Source organism: Anomaloglossus baeobatrachus, chromosome 2 (genome assembly GCF_048569485.1).
Source record: "Anomaloglossus baeobatrachus isolate aAnoBae1 chromosome 2, aAnoBae1.hap1, whole genome shotgun sequence".
Taxonomy (NCBI): Eukaryota; Metazoa; Chordata; class Amphibia; order Anura; family Aromobatidae; genus Anomaloglossus; species Anomaloglossus baeobatrachus.
Window position 1 is genome coordinate 673,796,359 of NC_134354.1, and position 27,497 is coordinate 673,823,855.

Consider the following 27,497-nt stretch of genomic DNA (forward strand, 5'->3'; position numbering starts at 1 on the left):
CGATGTTGGTTGAGTCCTCAAAGTTTTGGAAAACCACACAGATGTCAAACATCAATGGCCACTCGCCGGTTCTTATGTGCAGAGGCTGATCGGAATACTAACTGGCATATTGTAGCTGATATTCAACTACGGTCCTCTGCTGATCACAAAGTTTTGCCAAAATATGTAATATTGAGTTCCAAACCAATCAGAGAGCTAGCACTTGAAAGCACTGCTGCAGCACTTCCTTACTGGGGGCAGCATTGGTAGCACAAAGGCGCTGGAAAGTGCTATGGCTTCTTGCCCCCCAAAGAAATCCAGAGATATCGGCACTCACAAATCCAAACTCCCCCCTCCCTTCTCAGCCCCACAGAGTGCTTAAACTGCAGTTAGTATCCACATATTTGGCAATTCTATAGCGAGGAGAGTCCGTTTAGTTTACTGGTTGCAGGTCTCCAGGATATTAAGCTGAGCACCATGTATGGGCACTACAATGTAATGGGCACTACAATGGCAGATTTCCATTTTGACTCTGCAACATCCATTGCTGCTTGTTTCTGGAAAACACCAATGGAATCAAAATCATCACTACATCTGTAGATGAATTTTCAGAGTGGTGTAATTTCCAAAGATGGGGACACTTTAGGCAGGCTTCTACACTTCTGGCACTAAAGTGCTCCATCTATGGAGTCTGCAAACTTTTCTAGGAAAATCGTCGCTCCAAAAATCAAATAGCCCTCCTTCCCTTCTGAGTCTCGTTGTGGGGCCAAATGGTACTGTACAGTGACATATGGAGCTCTGTCACGTTCACGAGAAATTGTGTAACAATTATGCTGTCATTTTTACCTATTTTCCCTTGTAAAAATGTAAAATCTGAGGCTAAAACATTTTAATGGTTAAAATGTAATTCTTTTTTCTTCACCGCCCAATGGTATAACATTTTGTGCAATAAGTGTGGTGTTATATGCTCACTGCACTGCTAGATAATTTCACTAAGAGGTGTAGTTTGGGGAAGAGTCAGATGGCAAAACCGGAGGAGAAGGTGACGTGGCTGCTGGTGTTCGGAGGAACAGCAGAGAGCCTCGCAGGTGCAGGGGAACACTGCTGTGAAGGACACCTGACGGAAACGCTGGCCTGGGCTCTCGGAGCACCGATACCTAGAGACTTCAAGAAGAGTCTCCACCATCTTGAGCACAACACCTGCTACAGGAGGGTGAGTTCCTCTGTGAGGGAACAAAAGAGGACTCTGAAGGGGGCTGCTGATTCCGGGAGTAGACGCAGATTAACCCCTTAACGACCGCCGATACGCCTTTTAACGGCGACAAATTAGGGTACTTCTTCCAAACCGCCGCTTTTTAATGGCGGTTGGAAAAAAGGGTCTAGCACCCCCCAGAGTCGGAAAATTTCCCGTGTCTCAGCTGCCGGGGGTAGCTGAGACACTGGAGATCATGATTCTGGCCGTTTATTCCGGTCCCCGCTCACGTGATCACCGGTACACTCCGTTTACCGATCATCACCTTACAGTAAATGACCGCGCCAGTAAAAAATCATTTATCTCCCATCTGGCATAAACAAACATGTCAGATGGGAGATAAATCTCATCCCCCCGTCCTCTCCGGTCCCCCTCTTGTTAAAAAAAAAGCTATGTGGTTGAAGTAACAATTTTGTGGTAAAAATGTATTTTTTTTATTTTCACAGCTCAACATTATAAACTTCTGAGAAGCACCTAGGGGTTCAGGGTACTCACCAAACATCTAGATAAATTCCTTGAGGGGTCTATTTTCCAGAATGGGGTCACTTGTGGGGGACCTCCACTGCTTAGGCACCTCAGGGGCTCTCCTAATGCAACATGGTGTCCGCTATTGATTCCAGCCAATTTTGCAGTCAAATTGCACTCCTTCCCTTCTAAGACCTGCCGTGTGCCCAAACAGTTGATTTCCACCACATATAAGATATCACCAAACTCAGGAGAAATTGCACAATAAATTTCATGGTGATTTTTTTCCTGTTACCCTTGTGAAAAAAAAGAAAAAAAGCTACCTGGTTGAAGTAACAATTTTGTGGTAAAATTTTATTTTTTTATTTTCATGGCTCAACGTTATAAACTTCTGTGAAGCACCTGGGGGTTCAGGGTACTCACCAAACATCTAGATAAATTCCTTGAGAGGCCTAGTTTCCAATATGGGGTCACTTGTGGTGGATTTTTGCTGTTTACGTACCTTAGGGGTCCTCCAAATGCGACATGGTGCCTGCAATCTTTTTCAGGAAATATATGCGTTATTCCCAAAAACAAATTTTATTAAGATATAGAAAAACACACCAGCAGTGTAAAAAAGATTTTTTGACCATCAGGTCACAATACACATGATACAATATCAATATACAATTTCAATTGAAAGATAGACATTAAATATTTAAAAGAGAAGGGTTTCACATATAGGGGATCAAATCGAGGCTCAGGACTTAACTTTGAGACCGTATTAAGGTTTATTCAGGCAGCGCCACATAATAAAGAGATGTAGAAGGTTTGCTGTCCATGAAAGTCCAGGTGAGTATATACCGATGCTCTCCAAGTGTCCCCTTAGTTTTTGTATTAACAGGAGTGAGACATCAATTTCTTTAAATTAGCAGAAGTGAGCCATCAATTTCATGGTAGATTTACAACAGTCTCCACCTCGACGCGTTTCCCCACATACTATACATGTGGTTCATCAGGAGGCCAAGGAGATAAGGTATTAGATATGCAGATCCATGGCGCCAGTCAAACAGGATCCACAGCCGAACAGACAATGCTAGAAAGATAATACTGCCATAGTCCAGAGAGGCTCCGGGCGTCCTTGCTGGCCGGTCACTGATGAGGGCAATCTGACCTGTTGTTCGGAGCTCCAGGCTCCGGGCGGTCCGTGGTCAGATTGGCCTCATCACACGCTGCGTGCCGGCGTGCAGGGAACAGAGGACAGATCCTGCAGCGCCACACAGTGCAGCAGCGGAACGCAGGAATCTGTTCTCTGTTGCCTGCCGGCACTTTCTCTGTGACACACACGCGCGACCTGATGTCGTCAGTACGGCGCGCGTGTGTGTCATTTGAAAAGTTCCCGCCCGGCAGGAGAAGAAGATGCAGCAGCCGGGGCCTCTATGGAGAGAGGAAGCAGCTCAGCGGAGGGCCGTACAAGAGAAGAAGGATGTCAGCGGGAGCCCGTACGGAGGTGCATGAGGAGGGAAAGGTGAGTGGTGACTAGTAACCTGAGGGGACAATGGGGGGAGTGGAGGGAAGGGCGGGGGGGGGGGGTAACTGGTGAGTAATATTTGGGTGTAGTGATGTAGTATATGGCAATGTAGTTTTACAGGTGTAGTACATAGGGATCTAGTGATGTATATGTGGATGTAGTGATGTATATTACAGGTGTATATAGGGGTGTAGTGATGTATATTACAGGTATATGTGGGGGTGCAGTGATGTATATTACAGGTGTATAAAGGGGTGTAGTGATGTATATTACATGTATATATGGGGGTGTAGTGATGTATATTACAGGTGTATATGGGGGTGCAATGATGTATATTACAGGTGTATACAGGGGTGTAGTGATGTATATTACAGGTATATGTGGGGGTGCAGTGATGTATATTACAGGTGTATAAAGGGGTGTAGTGATGTATATTACATGTATATATAGGGGTGCAGTGATGTATAAGGGGGTGTAGTGATGTATATTACAGGTGTATATGGGGGTGCAGTGATGTATATTACAGGTGTATATAGGGGTGTAGTAATGTATATTACAGGTATATATGGGGGTGCAGTGATGTATATTACAGGTGTATATGGGGGTGTAGTGATGTATATTACAGGTGTATATGGGGGTGTAGTGATGTATATTACAGGTGTATAAAGGGGTGTAGTGATGTATATTACAGGTGTATAAAGGGGTGTAGTGATATATATTACATGTATATATGGGGGTGCAGTGATGTATATTACAGGTGCATATGGGGGTGTAGTGATGTATATTACAGGTGTATATGGGGGTGCAGTGATGTATATAGGGGTGTAGTGATGTATATTACAGGTGTATATGGGGGTGCAATGATGTATATTACAGGTGTATATAGGGGTGTAGTGATGTATATTACAGGTATATGTGGGGGTGTAGTGATGTATATTACAGGTGTATAAAGGGGTGTAGTGATGTATATTACATGTATATATAGGGGTGCTGTGATGTATATGGGGGTGTAGTGATGTATATTACAGGTGTATAAGGGGGTGCAGTGATGTATATTACAGGTGTATATAGGGGTGTAGTGATGTATTTTACAGGTATATATGGGGGTGCAGTGATGTATATTATGTATATTACACGTGTATATGGGGGTGCAGTGATGTATATTACAGGTGTATATGGGTGTGCAGTGATGTATATTACAGGTATATATGGGGGTGCAGTGATGTATATTATGTATATTACAGGTGTATATGGGGGTGCAGTGATGTATATTACAGGTGTATATGGGTGTGCAGTGATGTGTATTACAGGTGTATATGGGGGTGCAGTGATGTATATTACAGGTGTATATAGGGGTGCAGTGATGTATATTACAGGTATATATGGGGGTGCAGTGTTGTATATTACAGGTATATATGGGGTGCAGTGATGTATATTACATGTATATATGGGGGTGCAGTGATGTATATTACATGTATATATGGGGGTGCAGTGATGTATATTACAGGTGTATATTACAGGTGTAGTGATGTATATTACAGGTGTATAAAGGGGTGTCATGATGTATATTACAGGTGTATATGGGGGTGTAGTGATGTATATTACAGGTGTATAAAGGGGTGTAGTGATATATATTACATGTATATATGGGGGTGCAGTGATGTATATTACAGGTGTATATGGGGGTGTAGTGATGTAGTATATGGGGATTGTTTCTGTATATATGTATAGTGTGTGTGTGTGTATGTATGCATGTGTGTGTGTGTGTGTGTGTGTGTGTGTGTATATAGATATAGAGAGAGAGAGAGAGAAGCCCGTAACTGCGAGTGGTACTGGAGTTACATCGGGTACCACGTGCTCCCTCCCCGCCCCCTGCAGCGCCATACCGCCATTACAGGGCCTGATTGCGTTTCTCCGGTACCTGTTTGCATACATTTTTATATTTTTTCATTCCACATTACTTTAGTTTCTGTGAAGCACCTGAAGGGTTAATAAACTTCTTGGATGTGGTTTTGAGTACCTTGAAGGGTGCAGGTTTTATAATATTGTCACTTTTGGGTATTTTCTGTCACCTCGGCCTCTCAAAGTCACTTCAAATGGGATGTGGTCCCTAAAAAATGGTTTTGTAAATTTTGTTGAAAAAATGGGAAATTGCTGATGAACTTTGAACCCTTCTAACTTCCTAACCCCAAAAAATGTTGTTTCAAAAATTGCGCTGATCTAAAGTAGACAAGTGGGAAATGTTATTTATTAAAGGGAACCTGTCATCAGAAATTTCGCCCAAAAGCTAAAAGATTCCCCCTCTGCAGCTCCTGGGCTGCATTCTAGGAAGGTCCCTGTTATTATTGTGCCCCATGTGAGACCAAAATAAAGCCTTTATAAAGTTCTACCTTTTTGTATGCAGCTTCTGTAAATCCGTCACGGGGGCGGGCTCTCTGCCGTCCGTTATTCTGCCTCCTGGTCCTGTATGCCGCCCCCATCGCTCCTTTCCATATCTGATGCACCGCCCACTGCTCCAGCCATCCCCGCGCATGCCCAGTGCCAGTCTCACAGGACTGAGCAGTGTGACCGCTGGTGACGTGTGCGCAGGCAAGTGATTATGGACGGGACTGTGACTGTTCTCAGCAAGTACCCGGCCATAATCTCTTGAGCGCGCAAACCTCTCCAGCGGTCAGACACACTGTGCTCAGGGTAGTGCTAGACTGTATGGGCTGCTTTCAGGGATGACGTCCCTTTGTCATGTGATAGTATTTTGAACACGCCCCTATCACATGACAAAGGGACGACATCCCTGGAAGCAGCCCATACAGTCTAGCACTACCCTGAGCACAGTGTGTCTGACCGCTGGAGAGGTTTGCGCGCTCAAGAGATTATGGCCGGGTACTTGCTGATAACAGTCACAGTCCCGTCCATAATCACTTGTCTGCGCACATGTCACCAGCGGTCAAACTGCTCAGTCCTGTGAGACTGGCACTGGGCATGCGCGGGGATGGCTGGAGCAGTGGGCGGTGCATCAGATATGGAAAGGAGCGATGGGGGCGGCATACAGGACCAGGAGGCAGAATAACGGACGGCAGAAAGCCCGCCCCCGGGACGGATTTACAGAAGCTGCATACAAAAAGGTAGAACTTTATAAAGGCTTTATTTTGGTCTCACATGGGGCACAATAATAACAGGGATCTTCCTAGAATGCAGCCCAGGAGCTGCAGAGGGGGAATCTTTTAGCTTTTGGGCGAAATTTCTGATGACAGGTTCCCTTTAACTATTTTGTGTGACATATCTCTCAGATTTATGGGCATAAAAATTAGAAGTTTGAAAATTGCAAAATTTTTAATTTTTTTGTCAAATTTCAGATTTTTTCACAAATAAAATAAAAAATATCAGTCTAAATTTACCTTTAACATGAAGCCCAATATGTCACGAAAAAAACAATCTCAGAATCACCGGGATCCATTGAAGCGTTCCAGAGTTATAACCTTATAGGCTATGTGCACACTGTGCGTTTTTCTCGGCGTTTTTGCGCGTTTTTCGGGTGCGTTTTTGGCCTCAAAACTGCATGACTTTGCTTCCCCAGCAAAGTCTATGAGTTTTCATTTTTGCTGTCCCCACACAGCGTTTTTTTTCAGCTGCGTTTTTGTGGTGACCACAAAAACGCAGCATGTCAATTATTCCCGCGTTTTTCACTGCGCTTTTCATCCATTGAGTTCAATGGGATGTTGAAAGACGCAATGAGAAACGCAAATAGCTGCGTTTTGGTGCGTTTCTAAGACCAAAAACGCAGCTATAAGCGCAGGAGGTGGGTAGTAAAGTGACGTGTACAGGAAGAGGATTCCTTCTGTCAGTATAGACAGAAGCATGAATCCTCCCGGTACCGTCACCGCCGCGTCCATCTCCCGTCCTGTGCATGTATGCTGCCGTGCGGCGCCATGTCTGGGCGGGAGGTGGAAGCGGCTGCGAAAACAAAAGTTAACAGTAGAATAAAAAAAAAAAAAGTTATACTCACCTGTCTGCAGCCTCGCGGTGCCATGCCCGCTCCCATCTCCTCTCACGGTATCGCCGCTCCGGCAGTGTGCAGTCTCCCCGGGGCAGGACCTTGCTTGCAGGACCTGGCGATGGATCACCTGATGCAGTCACCTGACGCATCAGCTGATCGAGTCTCGGGCTGACGCGGGCGCCCGGCCGGTATCAGCGGATGCGTCAGGAGACTTCATCCCTGATTACCGGCAGCTGCTGCAGCGATCGGACAGGATCAGACTCCCGCCCCATCGCTCCGGGAGCTGCCGGTAATTCAGCACATAAGTGAGTATTATTTTTTTTTTTTTTTCTACTGATGCATCTGCTGATTGTATACTCGGCTTTTATACAATCAGCTGATGTGTGATGTGATTCAGGCACTTGATCCTGACACATCATCTGATCGCTTTGCCTTCCAGCAAACCGATCAGATGATATTGGATCCGGATTGGACGGCGCGGGACCCTGACCCAGGATTACTGCGGAGGGGGGTTTATTTCAATAAAGATGGAGTCACTAATTGTGTTGTGTTTTATTTCTAATAAAAATATTTTTCTGTGTGTTGTGTTTTTTTTTTATCTTTACTAGAAATTCATGGTGGCCATGTCTAATATTGGCGTGACACCATGAATTTCGGGCTTAGGGCTAGCTGATAATATACAGCTAGCCCTAACTCCATTATTACCTGGCTAGCCACCCGGCATCAGGGCAGCCGGAAGAGTTGGATACAGCGCCAGAAGATGGCGCTTCTATGAAAGCGCCATTTTCTGGGGTGGCTGCGGGACTGCAATTCACAGCGGGGGTGCCCAGAAAGCATGGGCACCCTGCACTGTGGATTCCAATCCCCAGCTGCCTAGTTGTACCCGGCTGGACTCAAAAATGGGGCGAAGCTCACGTCATTTTTTTTTTAAATTATTTCATGAAATTCATGAAATAATTTAAAAAAAAGGGCTTCCCTATATTTTTGGTTCCCAGCCGGGTACAAATAGGCAGCTGGGGGTTGGGGGCAGCCCGTACCTGCCTGCTGTACCCGGCTAGCATACAAAAATATGGCGAAGCCCACGTCATTTTTTTTTTTTGGGGGGGCAAAGAAATCCTGCATACAGTCCTGGAAGGAGGATGCTGCGCCTTGTAGTTCGACAGCTGCTGTCTGCTCTCCTGCATACACTATTGGATGGAGGATGCTGAGCCTTGTAGTTCGACAGCTGCTGTCTGCTGTCCTGCATACACTATTGGATCGAGGATGCTGAGCCTTGTAGTTCTGCAGCTGTCTGCTCTTCTGCATACACTAGTGGAGAATGAAGAACACATTGAAGAAGGAAATGACATCAGACCTTTTTTTTTTTGTTCACTGATAAAAAACGCATAAGGACGCAGTGAGCAAAAACGCAGCAAAACGCAGCAAAAAAACGCACCAAATCGCGGCAAAACGCGTGCGTTTTTTGCCGCGTTTTTTCGACGCAGGTGCGTTTTTGTGCGTTTTTAGCGGCCAAAAACGCACAAAAACGCAGCGTCAAAAAAACGCAGCGTGTGCACATAGCCTTAAAGTGACACTGGTCAAAATTGCAAAAAATGGCCTGGGCATTAAGTACAAGGCTATGTGCACACTGTGCGTTTTTCTCGGCGTTTTTGCGCGTTTTTCGGGTGCGTTTTTGGCCTCAAAACTGCATGACTTTGCTTCCCCAGCAAAGTCTATGAGTTTTCATTTTTGCTGTCCCCACACAGCGTTTTTTTTCAGCTGCGTTTTTGTGGTGACCACAAAAACGCAGCATGTCAATTATTCCCGCGTTTTTCACTGCGCTTTTCATCCATTGAGTTCAATGGGATGTTGAAAGACGCAATGAGAAACGCAAATAGCTGCGTTTTGGTGCGTTTCTAAGACCAAAAACGCAGCTATAAGCGCAGGAGGTGGGTAGTAAAGTGACGTGTACAGGAAGAGGATTCCTTCTGTCAGTATAGACAGAAGCATGAATCCTCCCGGTACCGTCACCGCCGCGTCCATCTCCCGTCCTGTGCATGTATGCTGCCGTGCGGCGCCATGTCTGGGCGGGAGGTGGAAGCGGCTGCGAAAACAAAAGTTAACAGTAGAATAAAAAAAAAAAAAGTTATACTCACCTGTCTGCAGCCTCGCGGTGCCATGCCCGCTCCCATCTCCTCTCACGGTATCGCCGCTCCGGCAGTGTGCAGTCTCCCCGGGGCAGGACCTTGCTTGCAGGACCTGGCGATGGATCACCTGATGCAGTCACCTGACGCATCAGCTGATCGAGTCTCGGGCTGACGCGGGCGCCCGGCCGGTATCAGCGGATGCGTCAGGAGACTTCATCCCTGATTACCGGCAGCTGCTGCAGCGATCGGACAGGATCAGACTCCCGCCCCATCGCTCCGGGAGCTGCCGGTAATTCAGCACATAAGTGAGTATTATTTTTTTTTTTTTTTCTACTGATGCATCTGCTGATTGTATACTCGGCTTTTATACAATCAGCTGATGTGTGATGTGATTCAGGCACTTGATCCTGACACATCATCTGATCGCTTTGCCTTCCAGCAAACCGATCAGATGATATTGGATCCGGATTGGACGGCGCGGGACCCTGACCCAGGATTACTGCGGAGGGGGGTTTATTTCAATAAAGATGGAGTCACTAATTGTGTTGTGTTTTATTTCTAATAAAAATATTTTTCTGTGTGTTGTGTTTTTTTTTTATCTTTACTAGAAATTCATGGTGGCCATGTCTAATATTGGCGTGACACCATGAATTTCGGGCTTAGGGCTAGCTGATAATATACAGCTAGCCCTAACTCCATTATTACCTGGCTAGCCACCCGGCATCAGGGCAGCCGGAAGAGTTGGATACAGCGCCAGAAGATGGCGCTTCTATGAAAGCGCCATTTTCTGGGGTGGCTGCGGGACTGCAATTCACAGCGGGGGTGCCCAGAAAGCATGGGCACCCTGCACTGTGGATTCCAATCCCCAGCTGCCTAGTTGTACCCGGCTGGACTCAAAAATGGGGCGAAGCTCACGTCATTTTTTTTTTAAATTATTTCATGAAATTCATGAAATAATTTAAAAAAAAGGGCTTCCCTATATTTTTGGTTCCCAGCCGGGTACAAATAGGCAGCTGGGGGTTGGGGGCAGCCCGTACCTGCCTGCTGTACCCGGCTAGCATACAAAAATATGGCGAAGCCCACGTCATTTTTTTTTTTTGGGGGGGCAAAGAAATCCTGCATACAGTCCTGGAAGGAGGATGCTGCGCCTTGTAGTTCGACAGCTGCTGTCTGCTCTCCTGCATACACTATTGGATGGAGGATGCTGAGCCTTGTAGTTCGACAGCTGCTGTCTGCTGTCCTGCATACACTATTGGATCGAGGATGCTGAGCCTTGTAGTTCTGCAGCTGTCTGCTCTTCTGCATACACTAGTGGAGAATGAAGAACACATTGAAGAAGGAAATGACATCAGACCTTTTTTTTTTTGTTCACTGATAAAAAACGCATAAGGACGCAGTGAGCAAAAACGCAGCAAAACGCAGCAAAAAAACGCACCAAATCGCGGCAAAACGCGTGCGTTTTTTGCCGCGTTTTTTCGACGCAGGTGCGTTTTTGTGCGTTTTTAGCGGCCAAAAACGCACAAAAACGCAGCGTCAAAAAAACGCAGCGTGTGCACATAGCCCAAAACTGGCTTATACCTGGAAGCTACAGTGTCTGGACAGTCTGCAGCCTTCTTCTGCCTGTTATTAGCAAAATATTGGAAAGGAAGGAAGAGCAGGCTGCAATGCAAGATAAAGGAGTGAAAGTTACACTGTCACCCCCTGTTTGAAGCTTACCGTGTGGAATGGGACAGCTGAACACACATGGTATAAAGTGTCCACTGTGATAAATGCCCTCAGAATAAAGGAAAAGCCAGACAGAACTGTGGAGGTTTTCAACCAGGTGGCAGTTAACAGAAATGAGGGAGCTGAAGTAATTGGGCAGTGTTGTACTAGTGAAGCGACCGGTGGTAGGGCCGCGGGTGTGTGTGTATGCTCTATTCCAACAAAATCCCCATACTCAGATTTTACCGGTAGTAACATTTCTTTACTAGGCAGCATATTTATAATACAATCAACCGAACTATCTGCGCACATGTGTATAGTGGAGTCCCCGGATCTTCACTCCTTCCGGGTACGCAGCAAGAAGAAAAGAAAAAAAAACAACAAAGAAATGGCGGCAACTTTCCCTAACTTTCCCTACAATCACGTACCAGTCTATCCCGGAGGAAGATGCCGCTCCCACGTCGGATGAGGGGTCCCGGTGCAGCGCTGAAGGGATGCAGCTCCTCGGTCTTTTCCTTTGATCTTCTCCCGCTGGTAATGGATTCTAGTCAGTCTTTTAGTCCCGAGGCACGCCGAACAGAAGAAGGGAGGTCACAGCCCCTGCACTTGCACTCAGGGTGTGATGCTCTGCAGTCCGGTTAGATCCTTGGTGAAAACAAAGTCCTGCAGACCGGGAATGGCAGAAATCACTTCTACAGGGTGATTCCTCCAAGACTCCGGTGGCAAAAGAGCCCGCTGTTTAGGAAGACCACACGCAGCTCTCCTCTGGCTGAGCTCCGGAGCTGAACAACAACCTTCCCGCACTTTTTCTTCCTGGTTCAAACACACAAGCTGCAGTAGGGGATTTCCCACCTCTGTGTTTGTGGTTGCACAGTCTGACACTGCCCCCTTGTGGGCAAGTGCTGAAGCAATATTCAAATCCATTTCTACATTAATGATGCAGTCTGAATTGTTGATCCCATTACACTAGCATCCCATAAAATCAACAGCAGCACAGGAGTGGAGAGGAAGGGTCATAGAAGAATTTATTGCTACATGCACTTCTATACCAAATATAGGTTTGCTTTTGTGACGCCCCTGGACTATCAGGTCGTCACAGGGTACTGCACAAGCTGCCCTTCCATGCAGTATTCCGCCTCCCTCTTGGTTCTGGGTCCTTAACTAAATGGTGTTGCCTCCAACAGCAAATCAAATACTAGATACACCCTGCACCACTCCCACCAGACACACCAGTGGATGGCTTGAGTGGAATAGAGTCGCCCACCTGGGGGGTCAGGGAGGGGAGGTAAGGAGTGTAGTCAGTGTAGCAGTGGAGTGTGAGGAGAGCTGAAGGAGGCTTGGGAAGTAGCCCTCGAGCTGAGAGGAGCTCAGAGGAAGTCGGAAGTGGTGAGTCCTGAAGTAGCTGTCTAGGTTGCAGATGGTGGACTGGGCCTAGAGGAGTCGGACCACCGGTCGCAGGGGATTGGGATGAGGTGCTCGGACGTGTCGAGGAGGACAGCCGGCAGCCTAGCACTATCACCAGTCCGGGACCGAAGGCACAACGGGGTCTGAGACACTGCATAGCGGTGGATACCGCTGCTTGACACTGCTGCTCCATGCTGTCACTGGCTCCTGTTACTGGGTGGATCTCTGATTTTGACACAATCTTTAAATTTGTTGATTACCGTGTTTTTCCAAAAATAAGACACTGTCTTATATTTTTTTTGCCCCCCAAAAAAGCACTAGGGCTTATTTTTGGAGGAGGTCTTATTCTTGGAGAAACACAGTTGGGGGTAAGTTTACCCCCCAAAAAAGCAGACCCCCCACTTCCCAGGAGACTCATACTCACCAGACCAGGTCGTCTGCGTGGCTCCCAGGTCCTCCCTGTGATCTCCGGTGGGTGCTGCACGCCGTCCTACCCTGCTGCTAGCTGACACGCTAACACACACACAGCAGATCACACACGCATACACACACACACACACACACACACAGCAGATCGCAGGCACACACAGAGCAGATCACACACAGAGCAGATCACACACACACACAGCAGATTGCAGGCACACACAGCAGATCACACACAGAGCAGATCACACACACACAGACTCACAGCAGATCACACACACACAGCAGATCGCAGATATACACAGCAGATCACACACAGCAGATTGCAGGCACACACAGCCGATCACAGATACACACAGCCAATCACAGATACACACATCCGATCACAGGCACACACAGCCATCACAGATACACACATCCAATCGCAGGCACACACAGCCGATCACAGATACACACATCCTATCACAGGCACACACAGCCGATCGCAGGCACACACAACCGATCACAGACACACACAGCCAATCACAGATACACACATCCTATCACAGACACACACAGCCAATCACAGATACACACAGCCGATCACAGACACACACAGCCGATCACAGATACACACATCCGATCGCAGGCACACACAGCCGATCACAGATACACACATCCGAACGCAGGCACACACAGCCGATCACAGATACACACAACCAATCACAGCCACACACAGCAGAACGCAGACACACACAGCCGATCGCAGAAAAACACAGCCGATCACAGATACACACAGCCAATCACAGATACACACAGCCGATCACAGACACACACAGCCGATCACAGATACACACATCCGATCGCAGGCACACACAGCCGATCACAGATACACACATCCGAACGCAGGCACACACAGCCGATCACAGATACACACAACCAATCACAGCCACACACAGCAGAACGCAGACACACACAGCCGATCGCAGAAAAACACAGCCGATCGCAGACACACATAGCCGATCACACACAGGAGATCACACACACAGACACACACACACACACACATCACATCACATCCAGCACTTACGGCAGCAGGGAATGAAGCAAGTCACGTGTCCGGCCGCAGGTCCTGTTCATCGCGCTGTACCGCACTGCCTCTGAGGACTCTCCCGGCGAGAAGAGATCGGTGTCGCTGAATGAGGTGTGTGTGTATGTGATCCGATGTGTGTGCGATCCGATGTTTGTGTGTGTGTGATTTGATGTTTGCGTGTGATCCGATGTTTTCATGTGCGATCTGATTATGTGTGCGATCTGACTGTGTGTGCAATCCAATGTTTGTGTGTGTGTGTGATTTGATGTTTGCGTGTGAGCCGATGTTTGTCTGTGCGATCTGATTATGTGTGCGATCTGTGTGTGCGATCTGATTATGTGTGCGATCTGTGTGTGCGATCTGATTATGTGTGCGATCTGAGTGTGTGTGCGATCCGATGTTTGTGTGTGAGATCTGATTGTGTGTGTGTGTGTGTGTGTGTGAGAGAGCTGATGTGTGCGGGTGTATGATCACTGCAGGTCCTGCCGCTCAGCGTCGCGTGAGTGTCATTGCCGGGTGCCGCTGTCTATAGTGAAGTGTCCTGCAGTATCTAACTTTTTTAGCTGCACGGACACTTCATTATTGATCTGCGACTAGGGCTTATTTTCGGGGGAGGGCTTATATTTAAGCCTTTCTCCGAAAATGCTGAAAATCCCTGCTAGGGCTTATTTTTGGGGGAGGTCTTATTTTTGGAAAAACACGGTACCATTTTCTTACTGACCTTGGTCTTTTTGCATAAGACGCTGCTCTATACAGTGCTAATATACATTGCTGCATATATTTGTTCCAGTACGTACAATTTTGTGTTATTTGATGAAGGCCACTACGTGGCCGAAACGTCACATGTTCACAACAAAATACTTTTGAAAATAAACTTTGTTTAAAGTATACCCTGAAGAGTGCCTTGTTTTATCTTGGATATCTACGGTTTGGAAACTGACAAGTGCACCTCCATTTCTAGCTCAGTGGCTGTGCCTTATCCTGTTACAAGCACATAGAAAACAAGCGTCACCGACAGTTTTCAAGGGGTATAAAATACTTATATTCATTGACTATTCTGCAGAAGTAACAATAAAGAGACTCACAGATTTGGATAAAAAGGAAATTCAGTTTGCACTGCAATTCCCAGCAGTATTGAAAATATTTCTTCCGGAAGGAGGCACAGAGTCATTCATAGCACCTGACGTGGCCTTGGAATATATTAAACGGTTGTCCCCCAGAAAGGACAGCAGAAGACACAAAAGACTGAGGGTCAAAACGTTTTGAAAACTGTGATATAAGCCTGGGTGTGTGGGAGATCAGAACTGTTTTAGCTGTCCAAGACTGCATTAAACAAAAAGGAAGGGTCAAAGGGAGTCTTGCATTGTTAAGGGGGCTTTACACGCTACGATATCGTTAATGTTTTGTCATCGGGGTCAAGTTGTTAGTGACGCACATCCGGCGTCATTAACGATATCGCAGCGTGTGACACTGACCAGCGACCTTAAGCGACCTCAAAAATGGTGAAAATCATTCACCATGGAGAGGTCATCCCAAACTCAAAAATCGGTAAGGGTTGTTTATCCAGGTGGTTCATCGCTCATGCGGCAGCACACATCGCTATGTGTGACACCACAGGAGCGAGGAACGTCTCCTTACCTGCCGCCGGCCACAATGTGGAAGGAAGGAGGTGGGCAGGATGTTACGTCCTGCTCATCTCCACCCCTCCGCTTTGATTGGCAGGCCGCTTAGTGACGTTGCGGTGACGTCGCTGTGGTGCCGAACGTCCCTCCCCCTTGAAGGAGGGATTGTTCGGCAGTCACAGCGACGACACCGACCTGGTAAGTATGTGTGACGCTGCCGTAGCGGTAATGTTCGCTACGGCAGCGATCACAAACAATCGCATGCGCGACGGGGGCGGGTACTTACACGCTCGCTATCGCTACAAATTGCTAGCGATATCGCTACTGTGTAAAGCCCCCTTTAGTCTTGCATGCCGAAAAGGCTTTTGATAATGTTAATTGGAAATGGCTCGACATAGTGCTGGACAAATTTGGGATAACGGGGGCCTTTAGAAATTATTTGACAGCCATGTATGCCAATCCGTTGGTTAGGATTTACACACCAAGGTATTTATTAGATCATATAACATTAAAAAAGGGCACCAGTAAAGGTTGTCCGTTACCCGTTATCTCCACTTTTGTTAGATCTGGCACTAGAGCTGCTGGCACAACATTCAATAACATCCAATTGTTATTCAGGGATCTAGTGAAATTAAACTAACTTGCTTTGGAGATGACATGCTATTATTTATAATGGATCAAGAGAAAACAACTGTGACAAGTTCTGGAAAATGTGAAGTATTTCAGTTCCTTTTCAGGTTACAAAGTAAATATTGAAAAGTATCAATTCATTTTTCTAAGCCATACAAGCCTATTTAACCAGGGTGACCCCCAAGGAACCCCACACGAAATGTGCGTTGGGTTTGTGGGGGTGCCAATTACTGACAGGATACATTATGGGTGAATGTTAAATAGGCATTGGTATTTATCTGTGTTATATGTGGTTGTTTTTCCTGTTATGACTAGTCTATTTTGTAAAACCAAAAAATAATTTTTACCAGCTCACCTGAGGTTGCTTCAATGAGGCTTTATAGCATTGCCGAGAGCACAGAAAAAAATCATGTGGTCCCATGTTCAAATGCAAGTTAAGAAAAAGGTAATCCAGCTCTTCAAGTTGAGGTAGTTTTATTTATAGAAAATAACAATTTACATGATAGAAAAGTGTAAAAAAACGCGTTTCGGCTGAAGCTACGTCAGCCTTTGTCAGTTGCATGGAATACAAGGCACAGGAAGAACTTCTTATATAGCAATATAGCATGTGAGAACAATTAGCAGTAATTACACAATTAGTAATCAAAAAAAGAAGGAAAAAAATGCAGTATAAAGATATAAAAACATTGTAAACGGGGATCATACACTGCAGTTTATAAATATATAGATTTAGGACTCAAAGGATTCAAAGACATGTATAGCAGCAATCAGGACAACAAACTATTTTTTTCAATAACAAAAAAAAGACTCATTTTCTGGCATTTAGGCCCTGGGGTTGGCAAGTTCCCAATGTGTACATCCAGAATGCTTCTCTAACTCGCAATCTTTTTTCATGTCTCCTCCTCTATTAGAACTAGACACACGTTCAATACTTATTATTTCCAGAGAATTTAGAGAGCGAGAATGACAATTAATAAAATGAAATGACACATGAGATACATTCCGTGGAGAAGTAGAAGTAGATACAATATCAGTGATATGTTCTGATATGTGAGTTTTTAATTTTCTTACGGTAGAACCAATATATGACTTTTTGCAAATATTGCAGCGAATCATATACACAACATTTTGTGTGTTGCAATTTATAAACTGTTCAATCCTGAATATTCCAGAATCATCATGGTTAGAAAAAATATTTTTCACTGTTGAAAATTTACATGTTCTACATTTGTCTGAACCACATTAATAATAACCTTTATGATGAAGCCAGGTAGGTTTCATTGTTCTTTGATTCTCAAACAAACTTGGAGAGACAATATTTCCAACAGTGATAACTTTTTTTGGCGACCACCATGCATCCATCCTGCAAAATTTGAGACAAAAGAGAGTCTTCAAACAATATTGGTGTTTCAGAACCAGCTCCTTAATCCTATTAAATTGGGCATTATATGTAAATGAGACTACTGGTTTATTAATCTTATTTCTTTCAGTTCTATTAATTAGATCTGATCTAGTTTTACGACTCACAATATCATTAGCTTTTGCTAATGACCAGGTGGAGTAATCCCTTTTCCTAAATCTGGATGTACATGCCTGCAATTCATTCTATAATTTAACATCATCACTGCAATTTCTTTTTATTCGAGTAAATTCACCCACTGGAATACCTTTGAGTGTATTAGTGGGATGATGACTTTTTGCGTGCAATAAAGAATTGCCGGCTAGTGGTTTTACGTAGGTAAACGTCGCTATTGTTTCATTCAAATTTCCCTCAAGCTGCAGATCAAGAAAGGAGATTTTTTGGGAACTGCTCTGGAAAGTAAAAGACAGATTATATTCATTATTGTTGATATATTGAATAAATTCTGGTATGCCAGATTCATGTCCATCCCAGATGAATAGTATATCATCTATGAATCTGGCATACCAGAAAATAGATGAACTGAAGGGGTTGGAATTGGCATATAAATATTTATGTTCCCAAAAAGACATTACAAGGTTGGCTAACAAGGGGGAATACTTAGCCCAATTGAAACGCCGACCGATTGCATGAAAAAAATCACCATCAAAGGAGAAAAAAATGTTTGTTAGTAAGAACCATACAGCTTGGGTGAGAAAGTTGCAGAAATCATGATTAAAAGTACCAGTTCTGGAAAGATGAAATTCTAGTGCTTGCACAACAATGCTATGTGGTATGGAAGTATATAATAATTTTACATCACATGATAACCAAGTATTTTTACTCTTTCATGTTACACCAGACAATTGTTCCAGAACATCTTTGGAATCCTTCAGAAAACCTGGACATTCTTGTGCAATGGGCTGCAGTATCGAGTCAACCCATTCAGATAGCTGTTTTGTCAGTGATGCAATAGCCGATATAATCGGTCGCATAGTAGATTTACATTGATCTTTATGAACTTTCGGTAGTCGATGCATAATAGGCATTATAGGGTGATTTACCAGAAAAAAATCTCTGGAGCAGTGTTTCCTTCCGCCCCTTCTGATGCGTTTTTTGAAGAAAATTGCTTCTTTGGTTTGCTGTAATATGCAAGTTCCCCTGTAACATTGCTGGTAGAAGCAGTGTCATCACTTGTTTGTTCAATTGAGCTGAAATTAACATGTCTATTGGGCGTGGACTCCATATTGGGACGTCTATTTTTTAGTATTGATTTGGGGGTGTTGTCTCCCCACCTTGCCCATTCATATACTGTATCCATGGCATAATCTCTTAGATCACATGGAATTTTGTACATTTTCTAGAGGTGATGATGGTTTCCATTTTAGAAATGCTGTAATTAATCCGATCCATATTGGTGTAAAAAATTGCATCTGTTTTATGTTTTTCTAAGTTAGATTTAATCTTTGCAATTTTAGATTGCATATCCTGCAATTTATTCTCTTCCTGCTTAATAATAAGTTGTATGAGATTCAATGAGCATTCTGAAAGGATATCATTCCATTGTTTCACAAAATCCTAAGAAAAAATTGTGGTTGGAATTGTTTGTTTCTTAAACCTCTCGGTATCATACGATTAGATATATAATTACCAAAGGTTTCATGATCCCACCAAACTTTGGTTTCTTGAATCAATAGTTTCTCAAGGTTTTTGAAATCAGACACACCATCATTATTTGAGTCAACTGAAATTCCCGAGGTAGAAAAAACCTCCTGTGCCTTCTTTTTAGGGCTGCTTCTCACTTGCGAGTTTCTCGCAGTAGAGCAATGTGAGAAAATCTCGCATTGGAATCGGACACATGTTAGTGAATGATTCAGCTCTCATCTGCGATTTTTTTCTCAGTCCGAATCGGACTGAGAAAAAAATCGCAGCATGCTCCTTTTTTGGGTGGAAACACATCTATGCGAGTAAAATCGGTCCGACTGGGCTGAAAAAAACTCGGCTGATTTTAGTTCACGTTAGGTGCGAGTGCAACGCAAGTGCGATGCTATTTCTGAGATTTTACTAGCGTGTGTAATGCGTGTGTAATGCGTGTGTAATGCGTATTTTTTACTATGTCATCTGCCATTCAGCGCTGCTACATGGCCGCTGACAGCAGACACAGACAGCCATGTAGCAGAGCTGAATGGCAGATGACAGCAGACACAGACAGAGCCGCACTGTCAGAATGAACTCGGGTGAACCTCACCCGACTTCATTGTCATGCTGCGGCTCTGTCTGTGTCGCGCCCTGATTAGCGGTCACCAGTGAAGACTCACCGGTGACCGCTAATCTCCTGAGTAACTGAAGTTAGCAGCCCTCTCTCATATACTCACCGTTCCCCGATCCCCCGGTGCGGCGCTGCACGGCTTTCTCACTGCTCCGGCGGCTTTTACTGTTTTGAAAAAGCCGGCCGCCCATTAAACAATTTTGTATTCCCTGCTTTCCCCGCCCACAGGCGCCTATGATTGGTTACAGTGAGACACGCCCCCACTCTGAGTGACAGGTGTCACACTGCACCCAATCACAGCAGCCGGTGGGCGGGTCTATACTGTGCAGTGAAATAAATAAATAAATAATTAAAAAAAATGGCGTGCGGTCACCCCCAATTTTAATACCAGCCGGATAAAGCCATACGGCTGAAGGCTGGTATTCTCAGGATGGGGAGCTCCACGTTATGGGGAGCCCCCCACCCTAACAATATCAGCCAACAGCCGCCCAGAATTGCCGCATACATTATATGCGACAGTTCTGGGACTGTACCCGGCTCTTCCCGATTTGCCCTGGTGCCGTTGGCAAATCGGGGTAATAAGGAGTTATTGGCAGCCCATAGCTGCCAATAAATCCTAGATTAATCATGTCAGGCGTCTATGAGACACCCTCCATGATTAATCTGTAAGTGACAGTAAATAAACACACACACATGAAAAAATCCTTTATTGGAAATAAAAAACACAAACACATTCCCTCATTACCAATTTATTAACCCCGACAAACCCTCCATGTCCGGCGTACTCCACGGACCTCCAGCGTCGCTTCCAGCATGAAGGTGACAGGAGCTGCAGAAGACACCGCCGCTCCGGTCACCTCCAAGCAGCAACTGAGGTGAGTAGCGCGATCTGCTGAGGTGTCACTGAGGTTACCCGCTGTCACCGCTGGATCCAGCGACAGCGGGTAACCTCAGTGACAGCTCAGCAGATCGCGCTACTCACCTCAGTTGCTGCTTGGAGGTGACCGGAGCGGCGGTGTCTTCTGCAGCTCCTGTCACCTTCATGCTGGAAGCGACGCTGGAGGTCCGTGGAGTACGCCGGACATGGAGGGTTTGTCGGGGTTAATCAATTGGTAATGAGGGAAAGTGTTTGTGTTTTTTATTTCCAATAAAGGATTTTTTCATGTGTGTGTGTTTATTTACTGTCACTTACAGATTAATCATGGAGGGTGTCTCATAGACGCCTGACATGATTAATCTAGGACTTATTGGCAGCTATGGGCTGCCAATAACTCCTTATTACCCCGATTTGCCAACGGCACCAGGGCAAATCGGGAAGAGCCGGGTACAGTCCCAGAACTGTCGCATATAATGTATGCGGCAATTCTGGGCGGCTGTTGGCTGATATTGTTAGGGTGGGGGGCTCCCCATAACGTGGAGCTCCCCATCCTGAGAATACCAACCTTCAGCCGTATGGCTTTATCTGGCTGGTATTAAAATTGGGGGTGACCGCATGCCATTTTTTTTAATTATTTATTTATTTATTTCACTGCACAGTATAGACCCGCCCACCGGCTGCTGTGATTGGGTGCAGTGTGACACCTGTCACTCAGAGTGGGGGCGTGTCTCACTGTAACCAATCATAGGCGCCTGTGGGCGGGGAAAGCAGGGAATACGAAATTGTTTAATGGGCGGCCGGCTTTTTCAAAACAGTAAAAGCCGCCGGAGCAGTGAGAAAGCCGTGCAGCGCCGCACCGGGGGATCGGGGAACGGTGAGTATGAGAGAGGGGTGGAAACTGACCGACAGACTGTGAGAGAGGGACAGAGATAGTGACGGAACGACAGAGAGAGAATAGAGACCGAGAGGGAGAGACCGACTGACAGGGAATAGTGATTGACAGACATTGGGAGACATCGCTCGTTTCCAGTGTTTTAGGAAACATGCGAGAAATGTATTTAGAAAATCGGATGTCACTAGGATGGTGTGAATGCCGTCCCGTGACATCCGATTTTTTACACGCTCCCATAGACTTGCATTGGAGAAACTCGCAGTAGAAACTCGCAAAAAAGCAGCATGCTGCGATTTTTTTCTCGGTCCGATTTGGACTGAGAAAAAAATCGCAGATGAGAGCTGAATCATTCACTAACGTGTCCGATTCCAATGCGAGTTTTTCTCGCATTGCTCTACTGCGAGAAACTCGCAAGTGAGAAGCAGCCCTTTGCGAGTTTCTACTGCGAGTTTCTCCAATGCAAGTCTATGGGAGCGTGTAAAAAATCGGATGTCACGGGACGGCACTCACACCATCCTAGTGACATCCGATTTTCTAAATACATTTCTCGCATGTTTCCTAAAACACTGGAAACGAGCGATGTCTCCCAATGTCTGTCAATCACTATTCTCTGTCAGTCGGTCTCTCCCTCTCGGTCTCTATTCTCTCTGTCGGTCCGTCACTATCTCTGTCCCTCTCTCACAGTCTGTCGGTCATTTTCCCCTCCTCTTTCATACTCACCGTTCCCCGATCTCTGGCGCGGCGCTGCACGGCTTTCTCACTGCTGCGGCGGCTTTTACTATTTTGAAAAAGCCGGCCGCTCATTAAACAATCTCGTATTCCCTGCTTTCCCCGCCCACAAGCGCCTATGATTGGTTGCAGTGAGACACGCCCCCACGCTGAGTGACAGGTGTCTCACTGCACCCAATCACAGCAGCCTGTGGGCGGGTCTATACTGTGCAGTGAAATAAATAAATAAATAATTTTAAAAAATGGCGTGCGGTCCCCCCCAATTTTAATACCAGCCAGATAAAGCCATACGGCTGAAGGCTGGTATTCTCAGGATGGGGAGCTCCACGTTATGGGGAGCCCCCCAGCCTAACAATATCAGCCAGCAGCCGCCCAGAATTGCCGCATACATTATATGCGACAGTTCTAGGACTGTACCCGGCTCTTCCCGATTTGCCCTGGTGCGTTGGCAAATCGGGGTAATAAGGAGTTAATGGCAGCCCATAGCTGCCACTAAATCCTAGATTAATCATGTCAGGCGTCTATGAGACACCCTCCATGATTAATCTGTAAGTTACAGTAAATAAACACACACACATGAAAAAATCCTTTATTAGAAATAAAAAACACAAACACATTCCCTCATTACCAATTTAATAAGCCCCAAAAAGCCCTTCATATCTGGCGTAATCCACGGACCTCCAGCGTCGCTTCCAGCATGAAGGTGACAGGAGCTGCAGAAGACACCGCCGCTCCAGTCACCTCCAAGCAGCAACTGAGGTGAGTAGCGCGATCGGCTGAGCTGTCACTGAGGTTACCCACTGTCACTGTTGGAGGATCCAGCGGTGGCCGCGATTAACCTCAGTGACAGCTCAGCTGATCGCGCTACTCACCTCAGTTGCTGCTTGGAGGTGACCGGAGCGGCGGTGTCTTCTGCAGCTCCTGTCACCTTCATGCTGGAAGCGACGCTGGAGGTCCGTGGATTACGCCGGATATGGAGGGCTTTTTGGGGCTTATTAAATTGGTAATGAGGGAATGTGTTTGTGTTTTTTATTTCTAATAAAGGATTTTTTCATGTGTGTGTGTTTATTTACTGTAACTTACAGATTAATCATGGAGGGTGTCTCATAGACGCCTGACATGATTAATCTAGGATTTAGTGGCAGCTATGGGCTGCCATTAACTCCTTATTACCCCGATTTGCCAACGCACCAGGGCAAATCGGGAAGAGCCGGGTACAGTCCCAGAACTGTCGCATATAATGTATGCGGCAATTCTGGGTGGCTGCTGGCTGATATTGTTAGGCTGGGGGGCTCCCCATAACGTGGAGCTCCCCATCCTGAAAATACCATCCTTCAGCCGTATGGCTTTATCTGGCTGGTATTAAAATTGGGGGGGACCGCACGCCATTTTTTTAAATTATTTATTTATTTCACTGCACAGTATAGACCCGCCCACCGGCTGCTGTGATTGGGTGCAGTGAGACACCTGTCACTCAGCGTGCGGGCGTGTCTCACTGCAACCAATCATAGGCGCCTGTGGGCGGGGAAAGCAGGGAATACGAGATTGTTTAATGAGCGGCCAGCTTTTTCAAAATAGTAAAAGCCGCCGGAGCAGTGTGAACGCCGTGCAGCGCGGCGCCGGGGATCGGTGAGTATATGAGAGAGGGCTGCTAACTTCAGTCACTCGGGGGATTAGCGGTCACCGGTGAGCCCTTCACTGGTGACCGCTAATCAGGACGCGGCACAGACAGAGCCGCAGCATGACAATGAAGTCGGGTTAAGTTCACCCGAGTTCATTCTGATTGTGCGGTTCTGTCTGTGTCTGCTGTCATCTGCCATTCAGCTCTGCTACATGGCTGTCTGTGTCTGCTGTCAGCGGCCATGTAGCAGCGCTGAATGGCAGATGACATAGTAAAAAATACGCATTACACACGCATTACACACGCATTACACACGCTAGTAAAATCATTAATTTATTCAGAAATAGCATCGCACCTAACGTGAACTAAAATCAGCCGAGTTTTTTTCAGCCCAGTCGGACCGATTTTACTCGCATAGATGTGTTTACACCCTTAACAATTTACTAGCATGGATAGAAAACGCATGACAATAATCTTCTTGTAGCAATGCTTCAATGAAAAAAAAAAATTTCTCTGAAAAATTGCTAATTTTAATAAGCCATGAAGCAACTTAAAGCATTCTACTTGTAAAGTTGTAATAATTTTTTTTTATCATTCATGAAAAAAGGAATGCACAATGGGAGCAAGGTAAGACCAATATAACATAGAAGCAAAACAAAATTTTTACCAGCTCACCTGAGGTTGCTTCAATGAGGCTTTAGGCTGTGTCCGCAATTTCCGTTTTCACCTGCGTTTCAGCTGCTTTTTTGGTCCGTTTTGAACTGCAGCGTTTTCATGCCAAAATGCATGCTTTTTGATTTTCCAGCAAAGTCTATGGAAAATGGGGATTTCTAGTCCGCACTTTGCGTTTCCAAACACAGCGTTTAATTCGCATATTTTGTGGCAAAAACCATGCGTTCAAAGAAACAGCATGTCAATTGTTTTTGCCATTTGGGCAACATTTTGCTAACATTGAAGTCAATGAGAAGTAGCAAAAAGCAAGAAATATCAAAATTCTAGCGTTTAACCTGCTTTTTAGCTGCAGAAACAAGCGTTTTGAACTTCCAAAACGCATGCTTTTCTGACTTAAAAATAATGGAATAATATATCCCTTTACACACACACATAGTCCGACAATTAAATTAATGAAAAATATAAATTTAATGCTACCTTACCGCTAAATAGTCAAAAACCGCTATAATTCTATGAAATATAACTATTTTCTTTATCATTTCAATATTTATATATGTGTTCTTTTTTTTCCCCTTTTTTCCTTGTGTTTGACTATTTAAACTTTATTTAGCAGTGTCAAAACGCATCCTTTCAAAACGCAATGGAAAAGCATGTAAAAAGCGCAAAAACGCGGCTAAAACGCGGTAAATACGCATTTTTAGCGCTATTTTGTGGACAAAAGCAACTTTGGCAAAATCATTCACTGCCAGAGAATGCGTTTTGAACTGCAAGTAGGACGACGCAAAGTGCGGACACAGCCTTATAGCATTGCTGAGAGCACAGAAAAAATCATGTGGTCCCATGTTCAAATGCAAATTAAGAATAAGGTAATCCAGCTCTTCAAGTTGAGGTAGTTTATTTATAGAAAAATAACAATTTACATGACAGAAAAGTTTGTCAGTTGCATGGAATACAAGGCACAGGAAGAACTTTTTATATAGCAATATAGCATGTGAGAACAATTGGCAGTAATTACACAATTAGTGATCAAAAAGAGAAGGAAAAAAATGCAGTATAAAGATATAAAAACATTATAAATGGGGATCATACACCATAGTTTATAAATATATAGATTTAGGAATCAGGATTCAAAGACATGTATAGCAGCAATCAGGACAACAAACAATTTTTTCGATAACAAAAAAGACTTCTTTTCTGGCATTTAGGCCCTGGAATTGGCAAGTTCCAATGTGTACATCCAGAATGCTTCGCTAACTCGCAATCTTTTTTCCGTGTTGCCTCCTCTTTTAGAACTAGACACACATTCAATATCTATTATTTCCAAAGAATTTAGAGAGCGAGAATGGCAATTAATAAAATGAAATGACACATGAGATACATTCCGTGGAGCAGTAGAAGTAGATACAATATCAGTGATATGTTCTGATATGCGGGTTTTTAATTTTCTTATGGTAGAACCAATATATGACTTTTGCAAATATTGCAGTGATTCATATATACATTTTGTGTGTTGCAATTTATAAACTGTTCAATCCTGAATATTCCAGAATCATCATGGTTAGAAAAATTATTTTTCATTGTTGAAAATTTACATGTTCTACATTTGTCAATTGCATTTATAATAACCTGTATGATGCATTCAGGTAAGTTTCATAGCTCTTTTAGTCTCAAACAAACTTGAAGAGATAATATTTCCAATAGTGATAGCTTTTTTGGCAACCACCATACATCCATCCTGCAAAATTTGAGACTAAAACAAAAGAGAGTCTTCAAACAATATTGGTGTTTCAGAACAGCTCCTTAATCCTATTAAATTGAGCATTATATGTAAATGAGACTTCTGGTTTATTAATCTTGTTTCTTTTATGTATAATCTTTCTTTATTGAGCAATTAAACAACAAACATCAAAACATTCATTTCAGGTTACATGAGTCAGATTACAATCTTAACTACTACTATATCTATCATAAATTACTTTATTAATTCCTCTATTTCAAAATATTCAAATATTTCAGCAGTTTAATAGGATAAGGCATTTCCACAATTATAGAGTTGGGGTGCTCACGGAGGTTTCCAGACCATATAGTGCGTTAATAAGCACGAGGCACTCCCAGATAAATTGAAAAACGTGAAAATGTTTTTATTGTTATTTCATATTCAGTGCAGTTAACATTTCGGTCAATATTTGACCTTCGTCAGTAACTAGCACATGAAATTAACAATGCACAGGATAGCTGACTCTGGCTTCACAAGTCAGGAATAGCTGTAGGTATAATAATGATTAGGCATCATTTCTGGCCATCTGTGATAAGCGGTATCTGCCGCTGTGTGGTAGTGGTAGGCTACCACACAGCAGCGGATACCGCTTATCACAGACAGCCAGAAATGATGCCTAATCATTAGCATACCTACAGCTATTCCTGACTTGTGAAGCCAGAGTCAGCTATCCTGTGCATTGTTAATTTCATGTGCTAGTTACTGACGAAGGTCAAATATTGACCAAAACGTTAACTGCACTGAATATGAAATAACAATAAAAACATTTTCACGTTTTTCAATTTATCTGGGAGTGCCTCGTGCTTATTAACTCACTATATTTCAGCAGGTAACCAATACAATTTTTAGAATATTAAACCTCACACCAACCCCGCTCTTAAGGCAACTTAGAACTAAAACTTTTCATATACCAGATCATATAAGAACATATTATTATATGCAGATATAGGCTTATCAGAGAGAGGTTAGAACTCAGAAGAAGAAAGAAGAAAGGTGAAAACATAAAGGGAAAACTGGGGGGGGGAGAGGGGAAGAGAAGCCAACAACCTCCACGACTAAAGGCCCCGTCACACACAGAGA

The 27,497-nt window shown here is 44.6% G+C and overlaps 1 protein-coding gene across 2 annotated transcripts in view; it reads left to right on the forward strand.

Moving 5' to 3' along the window:
- Positions 1–27,497, forward strand: part of LOC142290540 (thiol S-methyltransferase TMT1A-like) — a 143,884-nt gene that overhangs the window by 78,407 nt on the left and 37,980 nt on the right. The window contains exon 2 of one of the 2 annotated variants that reach the window (XM_075334503.1): positions 24,576–24,595. The exons of the other annotated variant lie outside the window; for it this stretch is intronic. Within the exon in view, the coding sequence (XP_075190618.1) occupies positions 24,576–24,595 (20 nt within the window). The remainder of the gene's footprint in view (positions 1–24,575; positions 24,596–27,497) is intronic. 2 annotated transcript variants of the gene reach the window in all.